This window comes from Penicillium malachiteum, assembly GCF_028827825.1.
Source record: "Penicillium malachiteum strain IBT 17515 chromosome Unknown utg000001l:1.0-8184562.0:1.0-8186909.0, whole genome shotgun sequence".
Taxonomy (NCBI): domain Eukaryota; kingdom Fungi; phylum Ascomycota; class Eurotiomycetes; order Eurotiales; family Aspergillaceae; genus Penicillium; species Penicillium malachiteum.
In genome coordinates this window covers 2310576-2332381 of record NW_026643094.1, presented here as the reverse complement: position 1 = coordinate 2332381, position 21806 = coordinate 2310576, and the positions used below count along the sequence as shown (strand labels likewise).

Below are 21806 nucleotides of genomic sequence, written 5' to 3'. Positions count from 1 at the left end.
TCTATTGTCATGAATATATACAAAATAAAATGAATTGGCTCTTTACGATGAACCGTTCTCCAAGCTGTACATCAAGTCTTCGCGAACAAACTGTTTCACCTCGTCATAATTCTCTTTCATCCACTCAAGGAATCCATACACTCTTGTGTGATCTTCCGCAAAAGTGGAAATTCCAGTCTTCCCTTCTGGTCCAAACCGCATGAATTTACCACTGGTCGAGTATGCCTCCCACGGCTTCTGACCATGGGCAAAGGCAGCCCAAGAGCTGGCAGCTTCTAATGACACTTTTTGCGTAGGAGGAGGACAGCTCTCCAGCTCATTCAAATGGAGAAGAAGAGCACAAAGACCATGATAAGACATTCCCTGAGTTGGACCTGGGAAAGGCGATGGCTCTTCCCAGTGGTACAGGAAAACATCATTCTTCCATGCATCCGACTGACGGGAGGCTTCAGCGATGGCGATGTTAGGATATTGGAACATGAGAGTTCCTAGGAGAAGGCGGAAAGCATCACGGAACTGTTCATCCGACTGTCCTTGTGAAAAGCCGAAATGATGACACAGCTCCGTACCTTTGCTACCTGCGAATCTCTCCGCAACTAACTGATGAAGCTTCTCCTGGCTCAGTTGTCGCAGCAAGCCATCAAATATAAGTGCTTCAACATTCGTATCACCCAGGATGATAGACTTGCAGCGTGAGTTGGAAACGTTATCCTCGAATTTCCAGGTCTTCGGAATATAAACGCCATCACCGGCAGGGCCCATCACCGCCGAACTGGAATTTTTCAGAATATCAGAGACATTCAGACAGCGAAGATAATTTAAGCGTGCAGCAGGGGTAGAGCCGGTAGCACCAGATCTGTTACATAATCCCTGCCATTGCTTTTCGAAAAGCTCCGCACGGACGGGGAACAGACTTGGGGCAGCGCCAGACATCATAATAGCACGATCGAATAAAGAGTGACCAGCAAGGAGATGGGCATGGATACTGGCACTGCCAGCACTGACACCAAACACCGTGATATTATTTGGGTCTCCCCTGAAATCCGCAATGTGACTATTAACCCATTCCAATGCGTTGCGCTGATCGATTAATCCATAGTTCCCAACTGGCTGGCCGTTTGCCTCAGCTTCGGTAGCCAAGTCTTCAGAAGCGGAAAAGCCAAGAGGACCGAGTCGATAGTTCATTTGCACGAGGATAATGGGCGTGTTAGACTTCTTGGCTTGACTCATGAAAGCCTGGGGGCGATAGCGAGCAACCGAGTTTGCACCGTATGCGAAACCACCTCTGAAGACGATTGTCAGCTAGGTCCAAGAGAGAGTCCTACAATAGCAGAAAGAATGTTGAGCTTCTTACCCGTGAATCCATACCATCACAGGGAGGGGCTTAGAGTTGGTATCGAGGGCCTCCTGAGGAACGGCAACATTGAGGTTTAAACATTGAAATTCGTCGTCGCCTGGAGTAGGATCATTCGTGCCTCCAGTGACAAGGACCATACCATTTCCTTGATTACACCGAGGGCCGAATTGAGTCGCATCATGGGTGCTTTCGAGTGTGTGTCGAGTCACACTGTGAGTCCAGCGCTTTGTAACCGTGGCATATGGAATACCTCGGAATAGAGCGATATTATGATCATTATCGAGTTCTCCGATGATTTCAGCCTCCAGAGAAGAGGCATTGATTCGGACTGTTTGAGTGTCTGCCATAATGAAGTGGGATATAAAAGTAAATCAGACTTTCGGATTTTCCGATTCATTGAGGGTATGAGGGGCATCTTTATAACCGGAAAAACGTAAAGATCATAGTCGGCAGGATATTAGCTTACCCATAATAACGCGTGTTAATTCCAGTTCGGTGAACTAAAACTCATCACAAGGACACTATTTTCATCTGAATGGGGTTTAGAGGCAAGCCACAGCTGCGTTAAGCGAGGCTAGGGAATTATATCGGCATTTTGGTCTATATCCCGCGTTTCCCCCGCAGGCTCAACCCTTCCCCGGTCAGTTTGCCCCACACTACAGCTTTTATCCGGGGTAGCTGTGGGGATGCTCGTATGGAATTTTGGATTTCTTGTGGACTATAAATCCCCTCCCAAAAGTTCCATTTTTTCCATTTGGTATTATTCACTTCAGAAATATCTTTTATTCCCAGCAACAATGAAGGCAGCTGACGCTCCATCAGTCGATCAGCTTGAGAATGCTCAACCTCAAGCTGTGGTGCCATTATCAGCAGATGTGATCGATAAAATACACAATGGCGATGATGCACTTCAGTTCTTACAAGGAGGGCATCAGCCATATTCGAAAGAAGAGGAGAAGCGTGTGATGCGCAAAGTTGACATCCGCATGCTTACACTGATGCTTATTGTTAACGGTTTCCAATTTGTGGATAAGAATGTGGGGATGCCCCATCTTCCAATGTTTTGAATTTCTCTCAACTAACGCACTCAATTAGACACTAGCATATGCTGGAACATATGGTCTTACGACTGAAGCTCACCTTGTTGGTCAGGAGTATAGTCTGCTCACCACAATATTTTATATTGGATACTTGATCGCTCAATGGCCAGCGAACTGGTTAATGCAAAAATATCCAATTGCGAAAGTCTTGACAATAACATTTGTGCTCTGGGGTATGTATATTGTTCCTTTTACAAAACTCCCCAATGTGGAACCAAACCACTAACCTTTCAATGCAGGCGCCACATTGACAGCTACAGGAGGATGCACAACCTTTGGCTCGCTGGCTGCTGTTCGATTTCTCCTGGGAATCTTTGAGTCAGCCTTAAATCCAGGATTCGTTCTGATCACATCATCATGGTGGAAACGTGAGGAGCAGCCGTTCCGCGTTGGATTGTGGTACAGTGCCAATGGCTTGATCGGTGCGCCCTCTGGTGCAATCTTCTGGGCCATTGCACACCTTCACGTAAGTCAACCTCCAGACATCTCATCACTGCGTCTTGAACATTCCATTTGACAATCTCATACTAGGCAAGCAATATGTTCGCTTACCAGTGGATGTTCATCATCTTTGGTGCTGTAACATTTCTATTCGGTATCTCTCTATGGTGGACTATGCCAGATTCCCCAATGACAGCGAGCTTTTTGACTGAGCGTGAACGATATATCGTCATCGACCGACTCAAGAGCAACAAGACCGGTGTGAAGAACTCTCAGGTTAAGACCCAGCAATTCAAGGAGACTTTGCTGGATCTCCGCATCTGGATGCTGGTTATCGCCATCTTCTGCCATAATATGACCAACAGTCTGCAGACAACCTTCATGGGTATGATCATCAAGGGTTTCGGCTACAGCACTTACGATTCTGTTCTGCTGAATATCCCTCCCGGTATTATCATGGCAGTGTCGATGATCATTGTCAGTGTATTCCTCTCCACCCGGTGGGGCCAGGAGAAGCGAATCTTCTGTATCATCGCTTGCTACCTTCCCGGAATCATCTCCACCGGTATTCTATACACCAGCCCCATTGAGCCTTCTACCAAGCATCTTCACCTTTTCGGGATCTTCATCGTGCCCATTGTTGCAGTCTCATCGGGTATTATGTACTCACTTCTGGCAAGTAATGTGGCTGGTTATTCGAAGAAGGTTCTGGCTGGTTCCATGTTCTTCTCCTCCAGCTGTGTTGCGAATATGATCGGGCCGCAGACCTTCATCAGCTCACAGGCTCCTAAGTACACCACAGGTATTATCACTTGCTTGGTCATGTTTACCGTGAACATTATTCTTTTCTCTGTCCTTTACCTGATCTATACTCGTGAAAACAAGAAGCGAGCACAGGAGGATGAAGGAGAGACCAATGAGGAGATGGAACTGGCAAATGCCTTTGCGGATTTGACTGACCGTCAGAACATCTCGTTCCGTTATACCCTTTGAATATCCAAATTTTGTTATTATCATTGCAGATACTATATAGGAGACGTTTCAGTCTTACGATAACCTATAAATAATGAGAAATTCATATCAACTTGAAAGAAAACATCCATAGACGAAGATCAGTACATAGACCCATACGGATTGAGAATGAGAAGCCCGCTTTTTATTGATAGTACGTCTTTCTTGCTAGTACTAATTTTAATCGAATGTCATTGCAGATCAGCCAAGAAGCAAAGAACAGCGGAAGCAAAAGACTTAGCATCATCAGCCCGATCCTTCAAATCAGGACCAACCTGCTCCAAAAACAGCGCCAATTTAGACTCTTTCCACCCCATAACAGGCGCAGATTCCACACACATCTTCTGCATACCAAATGCATCCATTTCATAGTGTCCCTGGACAGACAGGACACGTCCGGGGTTAAAAAGGCCTTGAATTGGACAGATAGGCGTGCTTCCAATATTAATCCAGGGCGCAGGAAGAGAAACAGGCGGCGACTCGCTCAGCATCACGGGAGTACCCTTCTCAACGGCGATCACGCGGTCGCCGTGGAACATCTGGATCCGAAGTTGACCCTTTGGTAGATGGCCCAAAGCTGATGGGAAAGCTTGCACAAATTTATCTTCCAGTTGAACGGTATATATACCGACTTCTCTTCCGAGTGGGCATTTCTCAACATATACGTCGCGGACAGGATCATCGGGGATGCGAACAAGAGCGTGGGAGATGAGCTGGTGTCCGAAGCAGGTTCCCATGATGCGGACTTCGGGGAATTCTTGGTAAACAGTTTGGATGAACTTCTCGAGAACCTGCATCCATGGTGAATGAGCCATTTCGTATACACCAGGCGAGCCGCCAGTGATCAGGATAGCGTCAATTGGGTTGTGAATAGGCCATTGCTCTTGTGTTGGGCCTCCGCGCAGGAGATGAAAATCAGGATAGTGGCCACCGCGAATATCGAATGCGGTCACGTTGATATTAAGAGGGTCGGTAATGGCAGGGTGATTTTTATTCAAATATGATGCTGTCTCGCGGAGAATGTCGCGAAAGTGTGCGCTGCAGAGACCGCGAGCCTCGTACAGCTTGCGAGCAGGGATATCAACATCGAGAACAGCGATGTGGATGTTGCGAACCATCTTGTCTTTTGTATTATTTTGGTGCTAAGGTGGTTTGCTGATTATTATTGTGGTTGTGTCTGGGTTCAGGTTGTCAACTTGACAAACCTGCCTGGAAGGATATCCTCGAAATAAGACAGCCATCGACTCCAAGACACCATCGGGAATATCTACCAAAAAGTTAGACCGAGAAGAGTAAATAAGAATTGCATGTGTAATAAAAACATTGCCGCGTAAGAGATATTGCCAAGCATACTCCAACGAACTCCAATTTGATCGGAATTCTTACTATTTATTAGGTAAAAACTAGGGTTTGTGGATAATGAGCTTAATTTTAAGCCCCACTTTCGGAGTAAATCTTGAATTCTCCGACTATTTTCCAACGACTTCTCGAGTCTAAATGGTGATTTGGATTAGAAATTGGTCAGGAATGTTGCAAAGTGTCAGACTACAGAAGCAGGACAAGGTTTGGGGCTGGTCATCCCCGGAATCATCCCCAGTTGCATCAAACCATGTTTGTCATAAACTTCTGAGAAATGGACTGGCGAAGGGGTTTAAGTTTGATCTTGGATGGCTATTATCAATGGATTTGAAAATTCATGTCCATTGTGCATACTGATGTCACGGTGTTGCTCTGCCGACCTTGCCATGATGGAATTCGAACCATAGCACGCGTAAACACACAATTCCTTCTCTCTGGAGCTCTTATGAATAAGAAGAATGGGATTTTATTAGCAAAATTCAGCTAGAATGATATGTCATATCTCATGAAGCCAGCATAATAAGCTTAATCAGAAGAATGGGGTTCCACCTTCTTAGTTCCAACCTCATCCCAGTTAGTACTAAGTGATGTGCCATTGCTCTCAACATAACTCTTCATCATGGCGCGGCGAGTATCCGGGTCAGCCCCGGCATACAGCTTTTTGAAAAATGAATCCACAGCATCACCTTCAACATCAGAGCCATCAGATTCATTTCCATCGCCTGATTCTCCCTTAGGTTTGGGCTTTTCCAGTGAAGATGCAACCTTATCCCAATCCTTAGCGCCATGGCGCGAGGAGGTCGGGTAAGCAGGTCCCGAAGAAGCTGGCGCTGCTGCTGTGGTCGGTGCGACGGGGCGATCTGTGAGTTTTGTGGAATCCGCTGGGGCTTCAAGTGCGCTCCACTTCTGGCCTGGAACTTGTTTCTGGAGGACAATCTCGATCTTGGTTCCCATGACCGTGATCTTGGAGGAAGATGTGTTGATAGGTGCATAAAGCGGGTCGAGGGTGAAGTCATATTCAGATCCCGATGGAAGAGGTAGTTGGATAGAGACCTGTGAATAAATCATTAGCATCTGGCCGTAACTGCCATAAAGCATAGCATAATAGCATTGAGAACTCACCGAGTTATCTTTGATTTCACTCTGGACTTTGTCCTTTGGAACGTTCTTCACATAGAGCGTAACCACAACAGAATCCTGGGATTGATACCATTCATGTCGGACCTTCTCTGGGATGGGTGCAGACAAATTCTCGACTGGCTTCTGCTCCAGTTTCGCATCTCCTGAAGACGAAGCAGCACCACCAGGAGCAGGCTGGGCCGCAGTCTCTGGTTTCTTGCTAGCAGCCACAGCTGACTGCCCAGACTTCAATCTCTCCCACTCAGCCTTCAGCTCTTTCTCTGTTGGTACCTTGGTATCGGTAGGATACTCCAAGACGGAGACTAATTTCTTCTCATCTCCCTCAGGAAGCTCGCCCAACTTCTTGCTAGCCTTCATCATCCAAATCGGGTGCTCAGCGCTATATCCATCCTTCTTGGTAGCGCTGTTCTTCATCGCATTTTGAACATCCTCAGATTTATTACCTGATGTGTTTCCTCCACCGATCATGGCCCCAATCCGCTCAAAAAGGTAATGGGCGTCACCGTATCGCTCCAGGTGGAAAAAGGCAATTCCGCGACGCATCTGCGCGAAGAGAATGAGTTCGCGTTTGCCACGCTCCCGAGCGAGGAGTAGCGCGGTCTCAGCGTCTTGCAACGCGGCAGCAGGATTCGGACCGCCATCAACTGGCTTTAGTCGTGAATAGGCAATGGATCGTTGGATGTAATATGTCGGGGCGCGGGGTAGCTCAGACAGAGCACGGGTGAAATGTTGAATTGCGAGAGGGGCATTTGATTCAGCCAGGGCCTTTTCGCCCTTTACTGCTGAGTTCATGACGGAGGTTGGCAGCGATCGGTATTTTTGAAGGTGATGCAGGTGTGTTAGAACTTAGGAGCGCGGGGAAACGAAGTGGTGTTGGTCGATAAGGATAGCTTATCAAGGTTCTCTTTCGCAAGCTCAAAGAACAAGAAAACGGTGGCCTAGAATTCAGGCAACCACAGACTAAGGAGCCTGAGCAAACGCAAAGTTGAGTGAAACAATTCAGAAGTGAGAGGTTCGGATTCTACAGCTTTCTCCGCCAAGGTGGAAGCTCCTGGTTACGTAATGTGGGGATGAGGCTCAGAAAACAGCCTAATAACGATATGACGGGAGAATTGATGCTCCAAACTATGTTTGTATTGCTATGAGTTGAACCTAGAAGGTTCGGATGTTATTATTATTATTAAGTGATGGTACATTTGACCAAGAGACCCCTCAAGCTCATTTTACAGTAGCTGCTCGTTGCCAAATTTCTTAGCATACAAGCCAAGAGCCCGAATTGGCCAGTAGAACTTGTAGTTGGGGTAGGAGATCATGCTATAATGAGTTAGTTTGTATCATAATCATTGAGGAAATTCGGTCAAGCTTACCATGATTGATTGAACACTCCCTCAATGGCCTCTTGCAACCATTCACCATTAGCCTGCTGCCGGGAAATAAGGAGCTTCATTGCCTTCTCAAGAGGCTCCTTGTGGGGGTATCCAGCTTCCATCAGTGCAAGACATGACCATGCAGTCTGGCAAACTTGTGACTTCTCATGTTGCACATACACATGCTTTTCGCTGCTGAGGTAGGATTCTCCCCAGCCACCATCTTCCTTCTGCTTAGACAGCAAGAACTCGCAACCACGGCGAGAGTTCTCACTTGTTTCATAGGTCTCGCCAATACTTGCAAGACTCTCAAGGGCGAACATTGCCGCATAAGTGAAGCAGATACCCCAAGATCCGTACCAGCTTCCATCGGTTCTTTGGGCACTCTTGATCCAAGCAACAGCCTTATCCTTGGTGGCCTTGATCTCATCGGCACGGTAATCCGGATAATACTTGCTGAAAAGCGAAAGTGCTGTCACTGAGGCGGTGGTACATTCTGGATAATCATATCCAATCATGATCCCACCAAAGACCTCAGCAGCATTCAACCACTCGACCTTGGCAGATGCACGAGTAGTCTCATATTCAGTGAAACCGCCAGTCGGGTTCTGCATCAACAATAGACAATCCACGCTGTCCTTCAGACGGTCCAGTGAGATAAGCTTGGGGAAGTTGTGCATCTCCTGCAGTTGAATGGTGGATCGAAGTCCCTCGGCAGTGCAGTCACTGACAGTGTATCCCTGTACCTTGGTGCTGAAAGGCCAGGCGCCCTTCCGGTGCTGGCGGTAGCATTTTTCCTGATCTGGTACGTTCTCTCGCAGCTGGTGGTCCTCAATAAACTCGAGAGCCTTTGTAAGCATAGGGCGCCACTTGGGATCATCAGCAAGCCCAGCAACTACAACAGCCTGGGTGATGAAGGTTGTGTCCCACACTTGCACGCCATTAGTGCCGTTGGCCAACATTCCCTCGTTCTTCAGCCACATGTAATCATTGAGACGTTCTCGGTGTCGACGCACAGAGTAGCTGTCGGGGCCATCATGAATGTAGCAGGCAACCATGTTCATTGGGTTGTTGACAGGTCCCAGCCCTGCATAGTCGGTGTTCTCATCTTCCATGCGGATCAACTCCCAGGTCCATTCTTCAGCACGTTTAGTGATTCCTTTGAGGCGAAGGAACGGGTTATAAACACGAACCAAAAGTTCGTTGATGCCATTCAAAAGCCATGTCTTTGGGTAGTAGTTATCGGCGGCGTGAATAGAGTTACGGTGTTGAGCAAAGTTGATAGTGTCATATGGCTGAGTATACAGCTCCTGTCGAAGTTGTCTGGTAAGGTCATTCAGCGGGAAAGACCATTTCTTGGACCAGATATAAGACATGGGCAGAAAGACCTGACGCATATGAATCCACCAGCGCCAGGGGGCAAAGGGGACCCAGTCGGGAACAAGCCAAAGCTCAGGAGGAACAGGATTGACGCCTTCCCATTCCATCACGCCCAAAACACTTAGCCAGAATTTGGCCCAGTGAGGCCCGTAGATGGCACCGCCGAACTTGTGCAAAAGGCCACGAGCTTTAACCATGCGAGGATCATCCTCGTGAGCACCGACGAGACGCAAAGCAACATAATTCATAGAAGTTCCAAAACAGGAGCTGTGAGCTTCAATGTGAAGACCCCAGCCACCATCTTCCGGGTTTTGACGAGCGAACAAATAACGCTTGATCTCTGTCGCGTACTCTGGAGGGATAGGGGTGTTTGTTACATAGTAGGTGATCAAGATACCCGGAAGAAGGAACATAGGACCTCCGTATTCACAAGCCCAATTTCCAGGCTCCAATTGCAAGTGGGAGAAAAAAGAAAGTCCATTCTCTGCTGATTGAAGAGGTGTTTTGGCCTCTGGCAAGATTGGGAGACCCTGAAAGAAATGTTAGTGATATAAAATGCAGTCTCAGCAGAAGTAACGCGTACTGTTGGAAGACCCATGTGATACTTGTCTGCAGTAGTCTGCAGCCATGCAGCATTCTCCTCATCTGATTCAAGGTAGCGCCAGGTCTGGCGACCCTCTTCGTTGACCAGCCGCCAGCGGGTGTAGTCGGTCTTTGGGTCTCCATTTTCGTCTGTTTGGAGATGGCCTTGAGCCTCAGTCCTCCAGGGGCCAATGTGTGAAGTCATCTTTCAATGTAAGGAATTTATGTCAACTTCTCCAGGGACAATGAACAATTGGAGAAGTTCAATTAACTGCAGCCTTGGGGACAAGTGGAATCACTATGTCAATCAATGGATGCAGATCTCGCGCGCTCCGTGGCTGAGTCAGCAGTCTCAGGGGTTCACCGTATTTTGAAGAACGCGTGTTTGGATCTTCATGTGATCGAGGCTGAATTTAAGATCAATTGATCCTCTATTTTATCAGTGATCTTTGCTTCAAAATGGGGATATGGTGTCTTGGGAGGATAATAATGGAGGTGGTTGTGGTGACACGGCGCGGTTAACCGCCACTCGAACTATGGATTCTTGTGACGACACAAACATGAACATGATTTGGACGAAATTCTTATGACTCAAATAGTTGAATTCAAGATAAATTGCTCGTTCTGCTCGATAAAAGTTCAATATAATTGAATCTTCAAGTTCTAGTATTCCATATGTTCACAGAGTTCCGAGGTCACGAGATTTCTCGCTATACTGCCCATTTAGGCAGGTGCACACGCACCACCACCGGTAGTAACCTTCAACTACGTTGGAAGTTATATTCTCCAATCTTCCATGGTTGGAATAAAGATAATAAAGATTCCCAATGGCAGTTCTTGTACGACCATCCTTGGTCACAGTGTCCGACCCTGTTACGGTTCAAGCTGCCTCAGTCCGCGCCTATATCGACAATACCCTTACAGAATTGCTCCATGAATTATCGCTACCACCATCAGAAGGACGACCCTCTATAACCCTGCGACGCAGATCAAATATTGCGACATATGCCATCAATCGTCAAAATGGAGCTCTTGAAGCTCATTCAAAGGTCTTGCACCGCACCTACTCATGGCCAGGGAACTCGGCCTATGAAGCATGGAGATTCTGTATGCACGTGTACTTGGATGAATTTCATCCTTGCTTGACTTGGCTTCAATTTTGTCTTTTTAGTTTGTCCTGTTGATTGTCAGCTAATCGCGCTGATGAAATGTTGAATAGCGGCGGTTCTTCGGATACTCGCTGTGATTGACGAGGCGATGCGAATGGGACAACTGATATCGAAGAGGTCAGTCATCTCGTGCAATATAAACGGAGTGATATCGTGTTCATCATCAGGGAAATCATCAGGGATATATACTACATTGATCCAGCATACTTCAAGTCGCAAAATGTTGTGGACAATATCGTTGATGATCTTGCATATACTATTGGGGTCGAACGAGCAGCGTTGAACGTCGTACATTACCTTCTCCATACATGATCATGAAAGAATGTTGCTAATATACTTCCCAAAATTCATAGGAAGCAGCAGGAAAAGGTCTCATTACTGGTCCCTTTACCTTGAGGCGTGGATCTCAAGTTGTGATGGATGCTCGGTTTTCCTCTCAAGTCAGAAGAGCTGACAATCATTCGGGTCCGACGTCCTGGTGAACTAACTTGAGTATTGGCAGGACAATTTAATACCTCGAATTCAGGAAGATGATGAGATTGACATCTCCGGCACGAGATGGATTCTTATTATTGAGAAAGAGGTTTGGAAGCTTCCATAAAACTTTGCATAAAGCTTCCCTCGGAGCTGATAAGATCACAGGCTGTGTTCCATCGACTCGCAAGAGACAGTTACCATACGACAGCTCTTGCCGGCCAAGGTCTCCTCATAACCGTGAGCTCTTGCAGGACAATTGGGACATGGACGAGGACTGATATATCGCAAACAGGGCAAAGGATACCCGGATCTCTGTACACGCGCATTCGTTCACCATATTCTTTGCGCTGCGTCGTCGGGAAATAGACGACCGCCGCCCGTTTATGCGCTTGTTGATGGAGACCCTGACGGCATATCAATCATGTCAACGTACAAGTACGGATCAATGGCGCATTCTCATGAAAACGCAAGATTCGTTATACCCAACTTGCAGTATCTGGGCCTCCGAGTTTCAGATGCAGTCATAAACTCTGAACTTTTGGAAAATATCTCTCTCCTCGCTTTGACACCTCGAGACCGACGTAAGATTGTCAGCATGCTCCAGAATAGTCCGATTTGGGCAGCTGATGGACCCGAACCCGAATGGCGCGTGGAGTTGCAAAGAATGATGATGTTAAATTTGAAAGCCGAGATTGAAATCCTCTATGAACGTGAAGGGGGTCTGAAAGGATGGATTGATCAGATAATGTTTCGACAGGCATAATTACTCAAGTGCTACTAGGTAGCCTCAAGTTTGACTGCAATGGGAACGATCCATATGTTATTAACGGCTATATGATACCTATCTAGGCATAATATCAAGTATTATCAGTAGCAGGATAGTATGAGAGTACAAAGAATCATTTAGCATTTCGAATTCAAATGATTGATACTCATATAGACTGTACAACTAAACGGAAGAATGTCATCGCCATGCTAAAAAGAATTCCAAGAACCCGCAAATCGACGCCGACTTGAACTCATCAAAGCGTGTTCTTTCATTACCAAATTGGCCCAAATTACAGCCCCAAACCCTTACGCACCTCATCACGAACCTTCTGCTCATACTCCGGTCTTCGCTCACGCCACATCTTGGCCGCCTCCACATTAGCGGGACTCTCATCGTTCGGCTCTGCGAGCATACTCATAACGGATATGAGAATCTTCTCCACGCTCTGGATAGGCGACCAGCGCTCTGAGGCATGTTCGTAGTGGTTGGGATCATCACCGGGAGGGTGCAGAATGGAGATGCATACTGTGCCGTTGGGGTAAACTACAGAGAAAAAGAATTCCATTAATCAATGTGTTGTGAATCGGGATGATGAAAGAACTAACCATTGGGATGCCAAACTCCACCACCGACAAATTTCATGGTTGGTGGACTGAGAGGGTAATCCTTGGGGAACTTAAGCTCAGCAGCGAATACGCCGCCCTCGAACGGAGTTCCCTCCAGACCTTGAATCAACGCTTCCCAGTAGAACATGTCATCTTCAGAGACCGGACCTGCGGTGATACCCTCTGGGGGGGTTGGTGGAGAGGTTCTTGTATTCATGGAAAAGGCGCTTTTGAGCAACGGAGGACGCCATTTTAGATCAATCGGAGGTTCTGGAGTTCAAGGTGGTGAAGAAGGCTTGGCTTTGTTGAAGAAAGCGGGTTGATCGGTGGCAAATGATTGTGATTCCGTGGGGCTTTCCGGCGTGATGAGCGGTGTGGACTTTTCGAGTCTTGAGTAGGTTCAAAAAGTATTTCACGTAGGAATAAAGGGAGGAAATAAGAAATCTTGGTGTTCGGAGTGGAGGAGAAGATGTTGATCGGGATCAACTTGAAGTTTCGCGGGGAACCGTCATTGGATTGCCCCACGACGATCCCGTCCTTGCCGCATCATTCTATACGGCGGAGTACGGCGTAGTTCGAGAACTTAGGTTCAGTGCGGTATTTGGCTTTGTTCATAAAACAATCATGGTGATAGGAGATAATTATTTGTATTGGATAATAAGATGGTTATGTTGTACAGAGCTGGACAATTCTATCAGAACCAGTCAGAAAAGTCGCCCAGGCCACTTCCTTCACCTCCACTTCCACCTTCTGGTCCTTGGTCTTTCCAGGGTTCTTCTTGGCCCCAGACATCTTCATTTTGTTGTTCTTGGTGTTGTTGTTCTTGCCATGCATCCTCGTAGAAACCAGATTGTTGCGGCGAATGCTGGTCATAAGGTGAAATGTCAGGCTGTTGCTCAGGTGAAGCCTGACCATCTTGTCCACCAGTACCGCGTTGCATTGCTTCGTATCCGGCCATAGCACCGGCGCCAGCAATACCGGTTGCCATTCCATCTGTCATTCCACCCATAGCACCAGCTCGACCAACAGCGCCTGTAGCAGCTTCTCCAATGGCTCCAGCGGCTCCAGCGGCTCCGACTTCACCAGCTGCACCGCCAACTGCACCACCAGCCGCACCACCAGCAGCGCCACCGGCAGCCTCGCCTCCCATACCAGGAAACCACAGAGGCATGAATCCAAACCCGCCTGCACTGCTTTGGCGGCTGAAATAATCAAAGTCGACGCTGACAGCGGTAGCTAGCATGACAGCACGTTGGTCAAGAGTCATACCGGTGGGTTTCACTATTGTAGTCTCCGAGTCTTGGGTTCCGAGGCTAGCAGAATCCATGCGTAAAGCATAAACACCAGTGTCTGTGAAGATCTCTCGAGCAAATCCAGAAAAGTCACGATTCACTGATCCAATCAATTGATTTTCAGCAGAGCGAAGATGAAAGTTCCAACTCAGCCATGGCTCATCAACGTAGGCAAACTGGTTGAACTCGCCTGAGCCTTGGTTGGATGTCTGAGCAAGCTGCATTTGTTGTGTGTTAGACAAATTTGATCCAGAGAGAGGGAAGGTCTGCGTGCCCATATCCGTCGCTGGGTTAGGGGATTGGTGATATGTGAAGAGATTGTATTTCCGTCTTAGGGGAGCCCATTGTGATTGAGCCTCGCCGATTATGCGCATTTCGTCAAAGCTGAGAGGCGAGATACGTGTATTCGAGCCATTGCCAGCGGACACAAGAGAACCGGGCGTGGTAGTTTGGAGGGCTGTGGAAGAGGAGTATGCGGATGTCGTGACATCGAGAGGATCGTAGACTTTTATTTGGGAATTGATCCAGGAAAATGGACGATGGAACTTGGCCGATTAGCAATGGAAATGCGCTTTGAAAGTACCCAATAAACTCACCCGCAGAACTTCATTCTCATGTCGGTCAAATACGTGTGTGACAAAACTTCGACGAGTACGAAACATCTGGCGTGCCATTGTATTCGAGATTCCTTTTTCTTGCTCCGCCATGTATCCGATGTGGTTTCCTTGCGCGTCCATAATGACATACTTGTTGGCTTGTTCAAACCCACTGTGCAAAGCCTCATTAGTACTGAGATATAAAATGCAAATGCGCTGACAATACTCACACCATCACAGTCATCATTTCCAGTTGTCTCTGGACAACGAGTCCTGAATTTGCCAATAAATTTGTCGCTGGATGATTCTCTTTGAGCACCGCATTGGGATCTTCTGGGAGATGGACTGGGGAGAGAAGAGTATTTTGAGACGGATCATAATCTGGGTTCGGGGCACCTGAAGGACTCGGTGTTGGTTCTTCTGGTTCATTTGGCGCATCTCTTCGAACGGGCTGAATTCGCTGGGGTCGGTTTATACTGCCGCGAGGACCGAAACGTGCATTTCTGCTTCGGCCTGTATAGAGTGCTCTTCGAAGAGGCATCTCCTGTAGGCAGGCTGTGCGCAGCCTAAGACCGGGCCACATGATGGCAAAATGGATTGCCGACACAGAAACACCGTGCTGTGTAATTAAGATAATTTGGTGGAGAGATGAAGAGTGTGAGGCGGAGAAGTTCTGCAATGACGGAAGTCTCGCCTCGGCGGGGTTAATCGGAGATAAAGTCGCAGGTCGCGTCAGAGCCTTTGAGCTTGCTAGACCAGAACCTCAAAAGCCAAGCTTGGATGTATCTAGAATTAATATGCATACTGGTCTTTATATTCCATTGTACTGGTTTCTCTTTAAATGTCGCTTCCAGAGTTACAACTTCAACTACAAGTCTCCACGCGCCTCTACATATAACAGGGAAATGGTCGCTCAACGTTTTATAGGACACGATCAAGATCCAGATTTGAGTCAACATTTTTGCGCAAAGGAGCCAGATCTTGAGACCAAGAAAATGCTGTTTTCGTATCGCTCTAATCACCTAATACCTGAAAGACGTTCGGAAACAGGCGAACTTCTTCAAGGGTGGTAGCCCGAATCAGCGGGGAACAATGTGTTTGATAATGATTCCAAGCTTCCATATACAACGCACTCAGGCGATTCGTGGCAAAACATGCACATTTTCAAGGCTTATGCTGGCGACTGTATCAACGGCCAATATCTCACAGGAGTCCCTTGCGAGCCAACTCAATCTTTCTTGTCGCTTCGCCCGCCTTAAATCCTCCCTTGGACACACAGATCGCACTTCCATCGGCTAGTTCAACCTTCTCTTCGACATCGGGGTGGGGACATGGGCAGTGGTGCGGGAAGCTAACGCAGGCGAGGGTTCCAGGGCAAAGGTAGTTGCTGCATTGCGCTGTGGAAATGAGTTAGACGATAGGAACACAAAGATGTTAATGATAGGTGACAGATTCAAACCTGAGCTCCATGCGTTTTGGTACCGACCGCTATCGCTAGGGACATCCTGCGAGCCTTGCTGATGACCTTGTTGTTGCTGGTTGCCTCCAAACATGTGATCGAAGAAATTGAATTGCGCCTGAGCAACTGATGCAAGCATGAGGAATGCACACAGGGCCTGGAGGTATGACCGCATCATGGCTTAAATTGGAAATGACTGAGCCTCGTGGTGATATTGGTGAGTTGTAGTTATAGATGTTGCCAGTTTCCAGCCCGCGGACCTTTGGATTGATGCTTAGTCATTCCATATAATCGCCGCACGGGCTGGATCTGGGCACTAGCATAGTAGGCCTAGAAGGTTTTCAAACTTGAACAACTTGAACTTGAATGCGAATGATTATTGCTAAGACTTAATACCTAGCATTCAATTACAGGGACTTTGATTAAGATGATTAAACATTTTTCTTTTTGCTGCATGGTGAAGTATTCATACTACTAATAGTACTAGTTAAAATTTCCAATCTCCTTCACACTCAAGTTTGCCATGTTTACATTATATTAATAAATCTCCAGAGACTCGGAGCTCAAGGTCAACTGCAGGTATCACACACGAGGTTGAATTTCAGACTCGGATATCAGATCGAGTTTGTTCGTTCAGTCAGTAACCTCGACGTTGACGGTTCCCTTACCTCCGTAAGACTTGTCCGTCGTGGAGGTAGCGATGACAGCGATTGCCTCAGCCGTTTCATCAATGGCGATAGTCAAGTTTCCAGCACTAGTGATCTTGGTGTCGGGTGATGTGATGTTACCGAACAAAGTCCAGTTAACCGAAGGGACATCGGCAGTGAACAGTTGACTGGAACCCTTGGTCATAGTCCATTCAAACTTGCCGGTGTAGGGCTCGATATAGATTCCACCCCAGCCAACCTTGATGCTGGGCTGCCAGGCCCACTTCTCGTGGAAGATCCATGTGTTTGTCCGGTTGATGGCGTATCCAGGCTGGCCTGTCAGAGAAGGGTCGGCCACATCGGGCGAAAGGGTGGCACCTCCAGAGTAAGACTTGGTGAAAGTGACAGCTTCATCCTTAATAGTTTCAGTGGCGGTTGCGTTGACCCGGGTGGTGATGTATAGGGTGTTCCCGATCAGCTGGATGTTCATGTCATCAACGCCTGAGCCATCATACACAGTTGCAGCGGATGATGAGTTGACAAGGACACCGGTTCCATTAGAATCCTCCGCATAGTACTTCTCTACACCCTTGACGGTAGTACCCAGAGTGTAGTTGGCTGGCTCTGCAATCTGACTGACATTGTCCAGGTTTTCAAAGCCATAAAAGCTGTATGCAGTCACCGTTCCGTCAACAGTGGTGCCGCCACCACCCTGTTGAGCAAGGTAGACGAACATGCTCGCAATATCATAGTTCTTAGTGAGACTTGCTAGCGATGGCTTGGTACCCTTGAGTCGGTCTCCATTCACAGTGATGCTCATGGTAGGGTAAACGGGCTCAAATGGCCAGTTTTGCAAAATGACAGCGATCTGGGTCTCGCCACTAGACGTGCTGAGCACAAAATCACGACCCGCCATCAAGGTGAAGGTGGCTCCATGAACGCTGTGGAGTACGATCTGGACGTCACAGGCTTCAAGGTTCGAGGCGTCGGTACCAACAGGCCATGTAATGTAGACATCATCAGCGAAGGCATCACCGAGGTTGGGCTTATTCCCAAGGCCAACCCAGGTATATTCTACCGAACTGCCGCGTTGAGGAGGGTTGCTGATCTTGTCGCTCAATGGCTCCATAACAGGTACGATGATGGTACCCTCACCATATTTGGTAAGAGCATCAGCTGTGTAGTTGTAACCATAGATGTAGACTTGAACGGGGAAAGTCTCAGGGGTCACCGGCAATCCGTTATAGGTGATACCAGCCACTTGTAGATTGAATAGGTATTGGCCCTGTCCGTTACCTCCCAGACAGCTCCATTCTCGACCACTGTCGGAATCTGTGATAAGATAGTCGCCAGTGTTGATGACCAGATCTCCCTTGTTGAGAGAGTACTCGGTCCAGCCATTGAGCCAAGAATCTGCCAGTTTGTTGGATGTCAGGTTATACTCCGAGGTATAGTAGCCGTCGCCATCTGTGAGGGTGATGGTAGCATTATCAGAGTTAATCCTGGCATCGTCCAAACCCGGCAGATCCAAGAAAAACTTCGCACTTGTGCCCGCATAGTATTCGACATCGATACCAAACATCTCCTTCAGGGTACTCTTGGCGTGGGTGTAAGCACTGCCTCTGATATCGCTCATGATGTTCAATTTCGGGATCTTGTAGCTGCCAACCACCACACTAGTCGGAATATAGGTGGTCTTTCCAGTGGTCCTCAAGGCGCGGGATGGTGGCCGGATCGTGAGTGTACCAGGTCCATTGGTGGAAAAGCTGGTGATCTTCGAAGCATCCAGCTGAATGGTCAACAGGTTGCCATTGACAGTAGCAACTTGGGCTACGTTACTGCTTTGACCAAAAATTGATTGGTTTTTGCAGTCAACGAACCAGGAAGTCACGTCCGCAAGGCTTGAGATGTTCCAAGTAAGTCCACAGTTGGCCTTCAATTCAAAATCTTGAGTCTGAGTGTCGTCAATATCAATTGGAGCGTCCTGCAACTGATACGTGGCGGAAGCACAAGCTGCAGACGTGCTTGAAACAGTCACGGAGGTCTCAGTGACATGATCTATAGTGTTCGTGGCACGTCGATATTGTATACGCGCTGTGCTCTCAGTTACCAGCCCACTGATGGCAACGAGACCAGTGAGCATGCAAAGAGGTGAAGAGAGCATGGCAGGCAAAAGATTGAATGATACCAAGTGAGTCACGCTGGTAGGATGTGGGCAGAGAAAGAGGGCAAGAGTATGCGTCCCTCACAGGTACCTTGATCAGACGTTGCCTTCATTCTTCAATATTGGCTTGGTTCCTAGTATTATATAGTCCGGTAATGGCCCACTGGCACTGGCACAGAACATACAAGCGCGGGAAAGCTCTGATTCATGACGTGTGGGTCAATTCAACAACTGCAAGACCGGGCCACAAGAGGACCTGCATCCACTAGCTTACGACTCCGAGTTAAAATAAGCGAAAGAAACCCCGGGGACGTCAGATGACAGACTCCAAGTTATAGGACCCCGCAAAGCTACTATCAATCCCGATCTCGTCATATTATACTCCATACATCCAGCTTGATGGTAATCTAGACTAAAATTCGATGATATCTATCACCCATGTCTACTTTGGTTATCATGGCTAAGTCTAAGAAAGGAAATTCTTAGGAATATAAAATGTTTGGAGAAAAGGAAGGTTTCTTTCAAACCAACCTTGGAATAGAGGACTTATCTCTTTTTCATCTAAACACATATGCACCTGTCAAATAGATGAATCTTCGTTTCTCATTTTTGTTCTATAGTTTTCTGCGCCGGTTCAAGTTTAAGCCGGCCCCAACATACTACCTAGGTAGCAGTATGAAGTGTCCACAGGTTAAGATACATGTAGTTAGCAGCATAGTTCGTTTTACCCCACAATTCCCACAATTTACCGCTGATTTAAGATTTAGTAGCCCTACTTCTTGCAGTGAAAATCTTGGAAATGCCGACAATTCCGACCCCCCACATAATCCTCGGCTTTATCCGATATTGTAAGGTTTTATAGTCCTGTTTTGTACTTGAAGGCCGAAAATATGGCAAGGTCGTCGGTTACCGCGCCACAACTGTGGGCTCGGTGTTCAACAAAATCCTCAAAACTTCGGGGAATTGCGGGATTAAGCTGGAATGTGGGGAAGTCTGGACCGATGTGCAAATGAATTATGCAATTGCAATGTTCAACTTGTAAGTGGTCAGCTGGAAGGAGAATCCTAACACTGGTAGGGTCAGTATCTGTTTATACGGGGGCTGGGAATCTTGGAAATGAACGCATTTAACAAAACTACCCATTTCAAGGGGTTCCAAAAGAAAATGATTGAGCCTCCTACTAGTTCTGTACGTCGACTAGGTTTCCAAGACCTCTGTGTGAAAGGTTCTTCCAATGTATGCAGAGGCTAGCTCAATCGATTATATCGGATAGGGAGAAGTAACACACAGGCCCAAAAAATGCCATGAGAATTCATTCACTCTTGATCTGGGGACCGTGACCCCAAAATCCTGCAGATGCCAAGGCCATTAGTAGGACTTGATCGTATAAATTCATGTACGAAAACCCTACAGTCAAGGTTGGAACCCTGAAAAATTTCAGGAAAGCAACTCATTAATCGTAACAAATCAGCCATTCTCATAATGCCTCGTCTTTTTACCGCCGGTGCAGCTGGCATGTTCTTGATGTTTGCGCGCAGCATCTTGGCCCTTCCTCAAGGCCATGAAATATTCAATTCCCGGGCCAGTGAGTGTTATCTGCTGTAGATAATCGGAAATCCTGCTCATGCCCAGGTGCTAATACAAACAGCCACCGACTATCCTTTGGTAAATGCAAATATAAGCATCGGCAAGACCATCTTTGTGAAGGAAGGCGATACTGTCTGGGACTTGGCCGCCACATATCGAGTGGGTGTCTGTGATCTAGCCCGGATGAATGGACTAGCTGATCCTGATTTCATATATCCTGGAGAAAAGTTTTTGATTCCAGCTGAGTCCGCCCATCCGGACGATTTCTCCTGTTTGGACCAAAATAACACCGAGACTACCAACCCCTGCGTGGTTGGCGGTCCGCATGTATACACCACCATGCCTGGAGATACCATTCAGAAGATTGCCAATGTGCGGTACAACGTTACTGTTGACTCGATTCTCTCATACGCAGCGCAGACAGCGTATATCGTTGACCTGGACCCTGGCCCTTACACTGAATTAGAAATGGGCCAGTTGGTCAAGATTCCTCTGTGTGAGAATACTGAATGTATTTTGCGCACCTTTAACTTCCACTATGGTACATTTGTTGATGTGGCGCGTGAGTTTGAGGTCACTACTGGTCAGATCATGTCTTTGAATCAGGGTTTCAACCATAGTGACGGTGGAGACACAGCTTCCGCTGCCTTGACTCTGACTACAAACTGCACCTACATGGATGACTCTTGGTACTAGTTAGCATTACGATCTGCAACATTTTTTGAGTGTTACCCACTAGCGAAGTGGACCCCATGGAGGCTGTGATGGTTGTACTTACTAGTAGCAGTGTGATATGAACTCGGGACTCAATGGGCACTGGCAGGGTATCTGCCGAGGTGTATACATGCCAGTGATGATGTACGCCCTTTGTAAGTTGTGCATGATATTATGACATCAGATGTCTATGTTTTCAAGTTCAAGTGCTCCATCTAAATTTGTATACTCAGATTCTGCTTCATCATCCATTACCCCACTGGAACTTGAAATGGTGAGCCTGTATCTTTTCATACTGGTTTGCAGACAGGTTAAGCAATGACCACTCACAGGCGCTTGGGCAATACTCTAGGCAGAACCAATGCAGGTATTCATTCCCCAAGCACATGGGCAGTAAGATTCCAACCGTTGATCCGAGTGTATATTAAAATTAATTTAAGTTTTGACGTCAATTTCAGAACGTTAGGACCTTGCCATACTCACGACCCCTCTCATCTACCAATAGCGCCAGATGTCATCACTGCCAGGTGGTCCGGACCACGGAGCATAATCAATTTCCGATGCAAAATTGCCGATAAATCTGCGGGGAA

At 47.3% G+C, this 21806-nt stretch overlaps 11 protein-coding genes across 11 annotated transcripts; 3 read left to right on the top strand and 8 right to left on the bottom strand.

Annotated features, from left to right (window-relative positions):
* Positions 1-42: 42 nt before the first annotated feature.
* N7483_000871 (uncharacterized protein) lies at positions 43-1704 on the bottom strand (the record flags this gene model as incomplete). The annotated part of the gene is made up of 2 exons (XM_057084309.1): positions 43-1285; positions 1355-1704. 2 exons carry the CDS (start codon positions 1702-1704, stop codon positions 43-45), a joined length of 1593 nt encoding a protein of 530 aa, XP_056950458.1.
* A 450-nt stretch (positions 1705-2154) lies between these two features.
* Positions 2155-3891, top strand: N7483_000870 (uncharacterized protein; the record flags this gene model as incomplete). The annotated part of the gene is made up of 4 exons (XM_057084308.1): positions 2155-2394; positions 2453-2630; positions 2697-2923; positions 2989-3891. 4 exons carry the CDS (start codon positions 2155-2157, stop codon positions 3889-3891), a joined length of 1548 nt encoding a protein of 515 aa, XP_056950457.1.
* Positions 3892-4100: 209 nt separating this feature from the next.
* On the bottom strand, positions 4101-5027 carry N7483_000869 (uncharacterized protein; the record flags this gene model as incomplete). Its single annotated transcript, XM_057084307.1, has 1 exon — positions 4101-5027. One exon carries the CDS (start codon positions 5025-5027, stop codon positions 4101-4103), a length of 927 nt encoding a protein of 308 aa, XP_056950456.1.
* A 766-nt stretch (positions 5028-5793) lies between these two features.
* N7483_000868 (co-chaperone SGT1) lies at positions 5794-7200 on the bottom strand (the record flags this gene model as incomplete). Its single annotated transcript, XM_057084306.1, has 2 exons — positions 5794-6321; positions 6391-7200. The coding sequence occupies 2 exons, from the start codon at positions 7198-7200 to the stop codon at positions 5794-5796; spliced, it is 1338 nt and encodes a 445-aa protein (XP_056950455.1).
* A 431-nt stretch (positions 7201-7631) lies between these two features.
* N7483_000867 (terpene cyclase/mutase family protein) lies at positions 7632-9942 on the bottom strand (the record flags this gene model as incomplete). Its single annotated transcript, XM_057084305.1, has 3 exons — positions 7632-7722; positions 7776-9685; positions 9739-9942. 3 exons carry the CDS (start codon positions 9940-9942, stop codon positions 7632-7634), a joined length of 2205 nt encoding a protein of 734 aa, XP_056950454.1.
* Positions 9943-10564: 622 nt separating this feature from the next.
* N7483_000866 (uncharacterized protein) lies at positions 10565-12146 on the top strand (the record flags this gene model as incomplete). Its single annotated transcript, XM_057084304.1, has 6 exons — positions 10565-10844; positions 10992-11194; positions 11260-11346; positions 11409-11489; positions 11549-11620; positions 11676-12146. 6 exons carry the CDS (start codon positions 10565-10567, stop codon positions 12144-12146), a joined length of 1194 nt encoding a protein of 397 aa, XP_056950453.1.
* Positions 12147-12441: 295 nt separating this feature from the next.
* N7483_000865 (E2 ubiquitin-conjugating protein UBC7) lies at positions 12442-12974 on the bottom strand (the record flags this gene model as incomplete). The annotated part of the gene is made up of 2 exons (XM_057084303.1): positions 12442-12695; positions 12758-12974. The coding sequence occupies 2 exons, from the start codon at positions 12972-12974 to the stop codon at positions 12442-12444; spliced, it is 471 nt and encodes a 156-aa protein (XP_056950452.1).
* A 477-nt stretch (positions 12975-13451) lies between these two features.
* On the bottom strand, positions 13452-15228 carry N7483_000864 (scramblase family protein; the record flags this gene model as incomplete). The annotated part of the gene is made up of 3 exons (XM_057084302.1): positions 13452-14594; positions 14646-14817; positions 14876-15228. The coding sequence occupies 3 exons, from the start codon at positions 15226-15228 to the stop codon at positions 13452-13454; spliced, it is 1668 nt and encodes a 555-aa protein (XP_056950451.1).
* A 620-nt stretch (positions 15229-15848) lies between these two features.
* Positions 15849-16282, bottom strand: lcl2 (the record flags this gene model as incomplete). Its single annotated transcript, XM_057084301.1, has 2 exons — positions 15849-16042; positions 16105-16282. 2 exons carry the CDS (start codon positions 16280-16282, stop codon positions 15849-15851), a joined length of 372 nt encoding a protein of 123 aa, XP_056950450.1.
* Positions 16283-16737: 455 nt separating this feature from the next.
* N7483_000862 (uncharacterized protein) lies at positions 16738-18915 on the bottom strand (the record flags this gene model as incomplete). The annotated part of the gene is made up of 1 exon (XM_057084300.1): positions 16738-18915. The coding sequence occupies one exon, from the start codon at positions 18913-18915 to the stop codon at positions 16738-16740; it is 2178 nt and encodes a 725-aa protein (XP_056950449.1).
* Positions 18916-20397: 1482 nt separating this feature from the next.
* Positions 20398-21198, top strand: N7483_000861 (uncharacterized protein; the record flags this gene model as incomplete). Its single annotated transcript, XM_057084299.1, has 2 exons — positions 20398-20500; positions 20564-21198. 2 exons carry the CDS (start codon positions 20398-20400, stop codon positions 21196-21198), a joined length of 738 nt encoding a protein of 245 aa, XP_056950448.1.
* Between the last annotated feature and the right edge of the window lie 608 nt (positions 21199-21806).